The sequence below is a fragment of the Amblyomma maculatum genome, chromosome 4 (genome assembly GCF_055883805.1).
Source record: "Amblyomma maculatum isolate TAMU_Amacu chromosome 4, ASM5588380v1, whole genome shotgun sequence".
Lineage (NCBI taxonomy): Eukaryota > Metazoa > Arthropoda > Arachnida > Ixodida > Ixodidae > Amblyomma > Amblyomma maculatum.
The window spans coordinates 63,231,627-63,243,769 of NC_139347.1; the positions used below are offsets into that span (position 1 = coordinate 63,231,627).

At 42.8% G+C, this 12,143-nt stretch overlaps 1 protein-coding gene across 2 annotated transcripts in view; it reads left to right on the plus strand.

The window, feature by feature from the left end:
* Snx17 (sorting nexin 17) overlaps positions 1 to 11,896 on the plus strand; it is a 40,221-nt gene extending 28,325 nt beyond the window's left edge. The window contains exons 12-13 of one of the 2 annotated variants that reach the window (XM_084601738.1): positions 2,017 to 2,064; positions 3,550 to 11,896. In XM_084601738.1, the coding sequence (XP_084457864.1) occupies positions 2,017 to 2,064; positions 3,550 to 3,636 (135 nt within the window). In that variant the 3' untranslated portion in view covers positions 3,637 to 11,896. The remainder of the gene's footprint in view (positions 1 to 2,016; positions 2,065 to 3,549) is intronic. The other variant, XM_084601739.1, reaches the window with a different exon arrangement.
* The last annotated feature ends 247 nt before the right edge of the window (positions 11,897 to 12,143 follow it).

Below are 12,143 nucleotides of genomic sequence, written 5' to 3' on the forward strand. Positions count from 1 at the left end.
TAGATTCTTCTCTCCACTAATCATGAAACACGGGGGGGTTGAAGCACATTTTTTGGTTCGATCTCTGGTCAGGGTAACGGGAATGCCTGTTGGGATGCTTTAATGGGGTAGTTATCAGCTCTCTCATTCTCCATTACGTCCCGGTGTCTGTGTACCCATTCTAGATTAACTTTCATCTGGGGTGCTTGGTCATATAATTGTAGAGAGTTGTGCAAATGTGGTCTTTTTAATGTATTTGCTTCATATCCCGTGGCTGTTCGAGAAACACATGGTGATCTCTGTCTTGCATTGGTGAGGAGAGCTCGAGCCCTAGTAGTGGGCGTAAGTGTAAAATTATCACAACCTAGAACTAGAAAGTAGAGATCTCTTTGTTAGTGATCCGCCATTCTGCTGTTATCACCCTTGCGCGCACCGTATATCTGACACTTACTCTGCATAATAAGTCCGAATATTTTGCACCTAATTGGTATGCTACAATGCCATGTTAAATATAATGTGGCATTGTAACTGATAACTGCCTTGCGCTCCAGTTATCAATGTTCTGATGCTCTCCTTTGTTGCGCACAAATTATGCCTTTTCGTACATGTTGCATTTGCCCATTTTGTGTGAACATGTTCTGTGGCACCAATAATTACCGACGGCCAAGTGCTTACAGTTTGGAACCTTGTCAGTCCTCCGGCTTTGCTGTCGCAGTTGCAAACATTCACAGAGCAAAAAGGAGGCCTTTTGTGGCTTCCTCCAGCGTTAAGAGAGGAGTTTAGCTTCATTAACGCATAAGAAACTTTGTGTGGTGACTGTCTTGTGTCTTTGGGTGGAAGTTGCAGTAACCACAGTAGCAGCTTACATGAAGTGTGGTACTGTTAAGCGACTTTTAATGTCTGGAAAAATCTTGCTAAAGGATTGTGTGACAGTAATAATGCTTGAGCTAAAAAAAAAGAATTCAGTTCTAAGCGTGAGTTTACGCTGACACGTTTTCGTGCTGATAAATTTCGAAAGTGTAGTAATGGCGGGTGCATCACCTCACCTGTCTTGATCGTAGAAAGGAAAGTCCACACGCTAGACTTTAGCCTCTTTGTGTCGAAAGGTGCACAAGGGAGGCGCGGACAACCTGGCCATTCTACAGTATTAAGCTTATTGTAGTAAGTTCTTGGTCAATAAGCAGCTGTTTCGGTATGGTTACATTGTGGCAGTGAGAATTGACCTTGTATCCGCTTAGTGCACTGCGCACAAGCAGGGTGTCTAGAAACCAGGAAAACCGGGAATTGCCAAGGAAATTTTATGCACCGGGAAAAATAAGTAAAATGTCAGGGAAACCATCAAAAATTTCGCCACATCATGGAAATCGGCACAATATATTCTGCAGTGCATTTTTATTTTAAGCTGGCGCACTGCAAGTGTGTTATTCATGCAGATTTTTTCATTGTGCTGTCTTGCCAGCGCATGGCTAAGCTGCCACAATAGAAGAACCAATACGCACGTGAAGTTTGGATACTCAATAAAATATGCGGAAGCGCTGCATGAAAGTAGTACTCGACAAAAAGCAGGGATAACCGTGCCGGCAGCAGCCAGCACGAAAGCGATTGACGAGCTGTGCTGCCAAGCATGCGCGCGTGCAGCCATATATTAGATAGGATTGGCTCGGCTGTTAGCAGGGTGGGCGGCTCGCATGCTCCGAGGCTGGCATCAGTGCGCTTTTAATTTTCAGTTAACTTTCGACATTCTTAATGGCATCAACTCTGATGACAGCCTTTTTACTATTGTAAATTGCAGAATATGATTAATAAACAGCTTTTTGTTGCGAATTATTCATCTGTGCTCATTATCTTCAGCAGCTACATTTTTTAGCCTCTTACTTGTCAGTGCCCTCTTGCAGTGTTGACAGGCTCTCTACCGGGAAGTGTGCTGGCATGGTACATTAACATCTGTCACTGGAGTGTGTAGCTGTGCAACACTATTGCTCATAACGAGCCTTGTTTTAGTGCTGCGGTTTCATCTGCTGTCTCCCATGTTTTTAGCGGGAGGACGGCAAGTCTAGGACGAGAGAGCACACACGAAAGCTCAGTGTGAGTTTGCCTTGATTTGTGGCATGTTATGCAGCAGACTTTTGTGGAGCGGAATGTTTGCATCCTTCTAGCATGACAGAGAAGAGGAAAATATTCGTAGATATTTTGTTCTGCCTATCGGGCAGTGTCGTAGCTGCAGAGAACTCGGAAGCAGTGACTTAAATTGCCTTGCTCAAAATATTAGAAAAGCACAAATGGGCAAGCGCTGTTTGGTTAGAAATGCTTGCTTTGGTAGCTGTTGACTTTTCTTTTTTTATGTCTGTAGTTCGAACACACTTCCGAAGGAGCTGCGCTACAGGTTTGGTTTTGCACGTTAGCGCTGCCTTTTTGCGTGGTGCTACACAGGATCTCCATTAAGCGAGCTTTTATACTTCGTAACGGTTGCTAAAAAAGCAGTTATAATATGCAAAACGTTCTCTAGGGCATGGAAAGGTAATTCCTGTCTCTAGAAGAGAATGCATCAATATTAGCGCATCCATATTATGAAGACTCGTGGTAGAATGAGGTGCCGAAGGTGAATGCAGAGGGTGAAAGGAATCAAAACAAGGGTCGAAGGGAAGCCTCTGTCTGCTAACCATAGTTTTAACAAGTGGACCTGTCTTCGTCTGGGCCTAGAGTTGCAACTTAGTTTATTTACATTGTACTCAAGTTAGCATTGTTGTTCACTCCCCGTCATTCAGAATTGGTATAAAACGGAACTTCAAAGCATTTGAAGTTTGCATACGTAGGGTTCTCATCACATTGCTCCAACGGCGAATTCATGATGGTAGGTGTTCTTCACGCTGGTGATCACGTGTGCCGCTTCCGTGTGAAAAATTCAGCGGTTTTAGCAGGTACAAGTGACTTTTCAGAACATCAGCTGGTGTTTTGTGGTAATGATCCATTCTCGAACTTGTGCCAGTTTCTGGTTCTCTTCAATCTTACAGCGTATTTGTAGAGTAAAAACTTTATGTAAAGCATCTGTTCTTGTTGTTGCAGTTTTGAACCTTACATGACGACAGTGCTTTTGCAAAGTATAATTGGTTCGATCTGTGCCACGGTGGCCGCGTTTCGACGGAGACAAAACGCAAGACGCCGTTGTACTGCGCGAAAGAAGCCCAAATGGTCCAAGCTATTTGAAGCCCTTCGCTTTAGTCTCGTTCATAGCCTTAGGACCTTAAACCTCATAAACGTCATAATCGTCTTAATTTCAGTGTGTGTAGTAGCTGCCCGGGATTCTTGATTCACTGCTCCTGCGTTCTACTTGCAGAATTTGATATTAGGGTGTGCTTGCATGTGAAAAAGAGAGAAGGCTTGAAATCCTTTGGATACAGGCATGCTGACAGCATGTGCTCTAACACTTTGCTTGGTGCCTGCTTGGTGTGGGTACTGATTTCCTGGACTTTCTGTGGCTGCGAGTAGAGTACTAACAGAGTCCACAGTTTCGCGTGGGGAGGTGCTGTTGCTATGCATGTGCTAACGCAGTTTTCTCTGCACCCTTTCCAGGACTCCAAGAGGAACAGCGGTGTCACATCTCCAAAGGCAACCATGGAGAATGATGCATTTGAAGGCATTGGGGATGATGACCTCTGAGTATTGCTTTCTACAATTTTCCAGAAGGAAGTGACTAGTGTGAATGGTGCGCTTGTTTTTATACGGATGGGTTGGGGGGAGAGCCTAAAACGTAGCGTTTTTGGAACTCATCCGTGCCCCATGCTGCAATACTTTTGGAGTTTGGGCTCGCATCAAGTGCTGAAACTGTTCGTTTTAAAACCTTTTATAGCCAAGTTGACGATATTTCAATGCTTGCCAACATCAGTCACCACGAAAGAAATGCATGCTGGGCAAGTTAGGTCCTTCTCGTCTTGCGGGTTGTAAAAAGGAACATTGAGAGTGGTGTGGACAGAGCGTTTACGCTGTCTTTCCATACCTGTGGCTCACAGTGTTACTGCACCTTAGAAGTAAGGCTCTTCTAATGGTCATCCATGTGGCTTAATGAAAGCAATGCTCAGTTATCCCTTCATTATGATTCTATGCAGATTCTATGCAGTCAGTTCGAGATATATTGAACTCAAAGGGGGGTGCAAATTATTCTTTTTTTTTAACATAGAAGTAATTTGGTCTACAAAACATGAAAATAAATAAGCAATCTGTAACCTAGCAGCATGAACTCTGCGCATGCACACATGTGGTGCAGTTTCTGTCGCGACGTTCTGGCGGCCGGCACAGAAGCACACTGCTCGTGGGTGTTCTATAGTCTACCTTGGTAAGGTAGAAAGTTGGCCGAGTTGGTACAGAAACATGCAGGTTTAGCAACCAGGAAAACCGAGTATTGTCAGGGAAATTTTATGCACTGGGAAAAATCAGTGAAATGTCAGGGAAACCATCAAAAATTTTGCCAAGTCAGAAAAAATTGCGCGATATATTCTGCAGTGCATATTCATTTTAGGCTTGCGTAGAGCAAGTATGCTATCCATGCAGTATTTTTTTTTTTTCGTTTTTTTCTTTCTTGTGCTGTCTCGCCAGTACGGCAGCCGCGCCGCAAGTTGAGGCGCAACATATTACTTTAATGCCAACGCATGGCTGAGCTGCCACAGTAGAACCAATACTCACTTGAGGTAGGTACTCAATAAAATATGAGGAAGCGCTGCGTGGGAGTAGTACGCGACAAAAAGCAGGGATAACTGCTCTGGCAGTGGCCAGCACGAAAGCGATTGGTGCGTGCGCAATCATGTTTGATTGGACTGGCTCGGCTTTTTGTGGGGTGTGCGGCTCGCATGCTCTGAGGTTAGAATCTGTACGCTTTTAATTTTCAGTAAACTTCTGGCGTTCTTAACGGCCATTAACACTAATAACAGCCTTTCACTATTGTAAATTGCAAAATATGATTGATAAATAGCTTTTTGTTAGGAATTATCCATCTATGCTGATTATCATCAGTAGCAACATTGTTTAGCCTTTTAACCCGTCAGGGAATTTGAAGTGAAATAATCAGGGAAAACCTGGAAAAAGAAAAGAGAGAACAAAGCTGGCTATGGACTTTAAAAAAAGGTGACGTGGCTCGTTGAAAAAGTAAAACAGTAAAAATGCAGTGAGAAGATGGTAAGCCAAGAAAGGGGCAAACATTCATGGCACTGCGTAGCATGAAGCAGCAGAGGCAAGAACTGGAGATGCCGCGGTTATGCTGCGCTTGACTGTATCACACGCATTTCTCTTTGGTGCCGAAAATTGGTCTAAAAATCACATTTTTGATTTCTTCATTTTTACGGTCCTGAGATGTTTCTGCAGCTATCTGCAAATTTTGGTTGATAAATACCACCTATTTCGCATGTTACGGCATTCCAAAGTTGCGAATCGGTACGCTTGGCCTTTTAAATTCAGGTCAAAGATCAACCGCTGTTCAAGAAATATGCGCTCCACCGGCATCATTTTAGTCTCGTTCGAAAGATAGTGATTCGAGATATTCCTGTATCTCGATCGGCATCCGTAACGAAGGGAGAAAATTGCGCGAAATGCGCTGCTATTGGGCTCCGAAGTATGTGACCAAACTGGCCACTTTTGGTAGGCTGCCGGCATCGACTGCTTGCAGTCTGGCACAACTTTGAAAAGGCTGCGCAGTTAGGCCTAGCTGGTTTAGCGACGTTTCATCGTCGCCACCACAGTGTAAACGCAGAAAATTTAGATTTGTGCATTATACCGGCCTAAAAAGCAAAGAAAGGTAGAGATAAGGGGTGCACAGGTGACGCAGCAACGCCACATCTTGTTGTCTAAAATCGGTGACAAAGCGCTGACGCTCCGTCTTTCACATGGGGCTAAATAGGCACTTCCACAAAATGTAAATGAAATTGAAAACTTGATAAAAGAAAAAAAAAGCATAGCAAGAAAACATATATAGTTATGAGGACAGAAGGTTTTCCTGAGCGTTTCTTTTATAAACCACTAAGATATATCTAGTAAGTAGCCATTTAATTATGAGATGGCATTTTCAGGGCCATGTCATCACTATCAGCTTATACAGTGAGACACTAATATGGTAAAAAAATTTCCCGTAACTGTTTACTATTAGAGGGATTCCACTTTAGTGCACTCATGACAAGTACTTGCACACTGCAAATAAGATGACATTAGAGCTATTCAAAAGGACACCTTACACGAGGCACTTGCACAGTTTATGGCACTTCTGCTCTGCTGCAGAATCTACACATTCCTTTTGCTAACAATTGCTCTGATTAACCATAATCATTAAGAAATGGTTAATCCCCCCCCCCCCCCTTTTAATTAAAACCTTTCAGACCTGTCATAGCCAAAATCATTCACTTTAACATTGTTTTGAGGTGCAAGATATTGTTTATGATTATGTACATTGCTGACAAGTGAAATTGGCAGTCTTCTACAGTGAAACCTCGTTATAACGAACAGTTAAAAAATCTGAAAATAGTTCGCTCTGTCCATAATTCGTAATTTCACAGAAAATCCTTGCAAGAGCAGCAAAATTCATTCAGAGAAGGCACAGCAACTAGGAGGGTGCCTTCTTGAGTCACGTCCGTTTATTTACGCACAAAGAACTGCGTTATCACGGCCTGTTTTTTTTTGTGTTGATCGCGTTCCGTATCACGCCCTGTTCCACAGTTTGCAAACGCTCAACAAGGGCAAACCCACTGCTCTCAATAGCACTGTAGTGGCGGCGCAGTAAATCCAATGCAGCAAGCGCTTCTTGTGAAGTCGGAATGTTCTCATCGTTTGCACGGTCAGCCTGAGCTTCGTCTGCGGGATGTTCAGAAACTTCCACAGCGATTTCGGCGTCCGTCAGTACAGCCGTGGTCGCCGCGATGTCGTCGCCGCCTACAAAATCCTCAACAGTCATTGTTGCGGGCGTGTCACCTCATCGAGCTCGCAGAGCTCTGCTTCTGCTTCGTCCCCATCGTCACTTGATGCGCGGGCCTCTGCTGGAACAAAAGCTGCGTGCCGAAAGCAGTTGGCAATCGTTTCGCCTTTCACGCTGTCCCATGCCGCTTTAATGCTCCCAGCAAGTCGATCTTCAAGCTTCACGAGAAGAGTGTCAATCAGTCTCCTCTTGTAAACTGTCTTTATCTTGAGCTTGGTCTTTAACGTCAGTTCTGCTCTTTTTTTCACGTTCATCGCCATCACAGCACTACGCACACCCGCGCACCACACTCGACACGACGACCGACGCAGCCTCCACCGAACGCTGCGACGGCCACGCCGCTGCTAACACTAAAACCAAAAAATGCGAATGGCGCAAAAACCCAAAAGAGCAAGTTGTTTCCTTCCTCCATGCAAAAAGGCAAAAAACAACATTCGATCGTGCCGCTGCCGCGCTGTCGGCGATTGTGAGATGCAAACGATTTCTTATGGCCTCCGAGATCACCTCCGTGCGCACAAACAGGCACGCGGAGGTAATCTCGGAGGCCATAAATTTCTTCGGCTGTCAACTCCCAATGCTGTCGTGGCATCTGTGGCGCTGTCAGCGCTTGCGAGGTAATCCTGAACGTTTGCTGCACCACATAACACACATGTAGTGCAACGAAGCCTGCCTCCTGCTATTAAAGTGAGGTAGTGCTTGGCGTCGCGAAGTTCGTAATATCCGTTTTATGCCGAACCGCGTTCGCTATGGGAAGTTAAAAATACATGTGTTTGACAAAAATATTTCGGAAAAGTTCGCTATATTCAATCATTCGTTATATGCGTGTTCGTTATATCGAGGTTTGACTGTATTGTGTCAGGCATGCATGAAAACGTGTTGCATCAAAAGCGATTCTGTCCAGATTCCAAAAGTTTGCTGCCTGGGGCTTTTGGCGGGAGTATTTTGTAATCAGTGAAATATATTGCTTTTGGTACTGAACTTTCGTGTTGGTCATAAACAGATGCATAGTAAAGTTTATACTGAGACAACAAGGGATGCGAAAAGATATGCATGGTATGCTAGCTGAATTGAGTTATTTAAAATGAACTTACTTTGGAAAGGAACGAATCTAAGAATAACAAAGTGGACATGAAACTAAAGCTACCAATGAGCACAAAAATGCACACAGCAATTGGCCACCACTGACATGTTAAGCGTCTTAGAAAAGCTTGGATGTCAGCTTCAGACAAACCTACACAGTTGACTGACATGAAATTTGGTGTGCTTGGTCATGAAACCTAGCTTAAATCATGGTGATGCCGCGAAATAAACCTTCAGCTTTATCCAAAAAGGATACAGTATTAGATATCACAAAGAAATTTGTTGCCTTGTAGGGTCTCGCATAGTGGTTCTTTGCTGTGTACACTTGAATGGTCTTTGGTGGCGCTGTTTTTCCGTATTTGTATTGACATGTGTCCATTTTAATGAAAACCTTCAGCTGGGGCATGCGTCTTGGATGTGGTCCTTTGGTGCTCGTTTCTTGTAGTGCGAGCTTGCCCGCGACTTCTGATGTGCTGTTCTCACTGTCTTCTGTGCTTAGAGCTTTGATCAGTGAGAGGGTGACTGGTGTGTGCGTGTCTTCCTCTGGCATGATCTGCATTCTTTGGCAGCTTGCAACTTGGCTCACGGTTCACACCTGTTCCAACATTCCACGTGAAAGCATCATCTCCTTTATAAAGCCTGATATGTGGGCTTGTGGCCTGTTCACGACATTGTGTACATATCTGACGCTGAAAGAGGGATGCCAGTTTGAGTTTTTGAATGCAGAGTTTCAACTGTGGGCATGGTTGGTGGATTGTGCTCTCTCGTAGCTGAAATTCGTACATGGTATGCCCGAAATGTGACCTGATATTGTTCTTACTCTGGCTGTTAATAATGTCTCTCAAGTCTCAAGCTTTATGTGCACTTGAAGTGTACATATGACAACGAATCTAGAGATGTAAAGTGTCAACATTCTGTTTGTATGGTCGGGCAGGTGTCGGGGGGGGGGGGGGGGGGGGGGAGTACTTTTCCCACTTCTATTTTGACGCTCTGGAGAGTCAGTTTCAGCTGTAGATGTGCTTTTTTTTTTTTTTTTTTTTCTTTTGTCCTTCTCGATATAGCCTGAGCATCTCTGTCTTGAAGCAGTTTTACATGCTGCAGTCTGGGCTTGTTACTGTTGCCTGCAAATGTCTCTTTTTGCGTGCTTTTTTTTCCTCTGTTGCATCTGTTCCATGCTCTGTTCAATGTCGTGGCAGCTTTGATGAAATGAGCTGTGTAATAAGCCCGTGATGCTCTCCTGTGGTGAGATTTATTACCTGCTTTTGGCACGTGCAGTTTTTTTGCTTATGGCAAGGTCACATGGTTTTTGAGTGCCGAGATTAGTCTACGTAGATACTTTTTGTAACCTTTAGTGCATGTTTGTTTTGTCTACGGCATACCTATTTTCTTTGCCTGATTTTGCTTTCCTCTGTTGTACAAGATCCGCGCTGCCTCTGTAGTGCAGTTTATTTTGGTCGTATTGGTCCTGAGCTGTTCTGTTGTCTTCGTTTTGGCAAATGGTCTTTTATTAATGCCATTGTACCTTTCATTGCTTTTAACACTTAAAGAGCTTACCTTTGTTAATATGGTATGGCTGCAATTATCTAAGTTGCCGAATTGGCCATGAAATCTTGGCGTCGAAAATGAGATGAATCGACTCATTTGTCACATGCTGTCACAACTATATTTCATGTGACAATGTGTGACAAAATGGAGTGAAAAGGCATGTATGACCGTTTACGACACCTGGAGGTGGTGCCAAAGCAGTTCATTGCAATTAATGCAACAGCTGATTCCTGTGACCATGATTACTTTCTGGCGAGTGCGGTATGGCGTTCTTCATGCTGTAATGCAATTTCTGACTCCAAAAACATCACTGCCAGCTAGGTGTTAGAAAGGCTTGTAACAAAATGTGGTGCACATGCAGTTTCTGGGCAATATTTTCTCAATGACGTAGTGCCGAACATATTATGCTGGTCTCATAGGTTATGGATTTTTATTGTCTGTCTGATTGTGTGATAGGGATTAAGTGGCTCACTGCATCAGCGGGAAACTGCATACTGCAATGATTGCTTTCAAATTCTGAACTGGGACTCTTGGGTCTGTTGTGTCGGAAAAGCTGTCATTGGCAGTAAGAGCTTAACGAGGACTGTGTTGCATAGAAAGAAAAAACGTCTAGGCTATTTCTTCTGCCCGGAAGCAAAAAAAAAAAAAAGAAAGAAAGGTTGAATGGGTACCAAATAATACTTAAGAAAAAGTGAATTACACATAGGAAACTAAAAATGCTCGTTCCATCAGCGAACTGTTTTTCTTATAATGATTTCACTTTTCACAATGCTGTTTTCTGCAGTGGATTGCTGCTTTTACTATGATAGTGAGAGTGAAAAACAATAATTTTATTGTTCTTTTCCTTATTAATACCATGTAGAAATTGTCTACATGGCGCAAGTAATTAGAAAAGGCCTTGCTGGTTAAGCTCATATTTTTATATCTTTTAGTTAGATTAGTAGGTCCACGGTTGTAAAAGTAGTCTTTAAGTGTTGTAGACGCAAGAGCTGGTCATTTCTTAGATGTGGTTTGCATCACATGGCAAAGATATTAGCATGTGCTTTGTATACTGATTGTACATAGGCTCGTATAAGGGAACGAAATAATGAGAAAAGTTACATCTATACAAATCTATATATATATATATATATACATATGTATAAATAAATATGGTGCATATTTTTTGTATGTGAGAGGGGACTTAAAAATTCCACTCAAATTGAGCAGTGTGAGTGATGTTGCAGTAGTGTTTGTTATTGGCGCATTATTATTTTTTTTTTTTTTTCGGTGGAACTGATGCCTGTAGGTGTCGCCATAGGTCACTGCTGACTTTTGTTTCCACTTTTCCCGCCACAACCTTTTGGTGCCAATTTCTGAAGAATGTCTTTTTGACATGCATTTTGTTTGCACATGCTTCTCTATGCCAATGTTCATTGTGGCATGCTCACTTGCATTGTTGTTGTTGATGAAGCGAAGCAGGTTTCCATACTGCAACCAAGTTAGCGCAGACCGAGCTGCCCTCTTTTTCATCACCCTGATGGCATGCGCTTGTTACCTTGTTCCAGAACTGCTTAAATCAATGCTCTTCTGTCAATTACCGGAAGTGACATTCTGGAATAGCTGGTTTTTTTGACTTTTTACGAATATATTCATTGCTTCGCCACATTTTCGCTTGCGCATTTCGTCAGGTGCGTCGAGATCATTTAGTTGTGTGTGCTAAGTCTATATTCAGCCAGAAAAGTGTTATCAAAATGCCTTTCTAGGTATGCTTCAAGAGTGACAGCAGCTTTGTTTTTAAGGTGGACATCTTGGGAGTAGCTATGGCTCACAGCTGGGCAAGCTGACTGTTTAGAAGTTTGTGGCTTAAAATTTGCATGATATGGAAGTGGCACCTCCAAAAAGGGGTGTTGTAATAATGGCTGCTACCTAATGTCAGCATCTGTATGTCAGCATTCTAATCTCAAAGAAGGTATTAAATTGGGCTACACAGCTTCGGTCATCAGTATCATTTCAAAGCCAGACAACATCAGTCTTGAAGGTATTGAAAGTGTCTTCTTTCCTGCTATATTTTTTTTTTTTTTGAGTGGAGACGAAATGTGGAGTCCAATCCTATTAGTTCACTGCTGCTTTTCTTACAATTTAGAGTGAAATTTGTGTGTGTGACCCATGTTTTTAATACTTTTCTATTGTGGATGCATCATTTTTTTTTCCTTTGGACTGTAGTCTTCTTTAATATACATGTTTATAACTGCAATGGTATGTGATAACAACTATGATCTTGTATTTTCTTCACAGCTTTGTCAAGCATTTTGCTGGCAGTTTATATTCTCATTAAGTGGGTAATAAATTAACCCAGGCAGTGGATGTCTCCTGATGTTGTTGTTGATAGCCTGCACAAGGTGTGGCCATCATATTGGTACATATGGAAATAACTGCACTGTTTAAACCACGTGTGAAACCATACTACTGTAGGAATGAAGTATACAGAACAACACTATATGAATAAAAGAGTAGGGAGCAAGCGCTCACACAAAGCTGTGAGACCCACACTAGTAGCTGTTTGAGCATAGATGTGCAGAGATAAATCTAATGTGTTACTTTTAGGTTA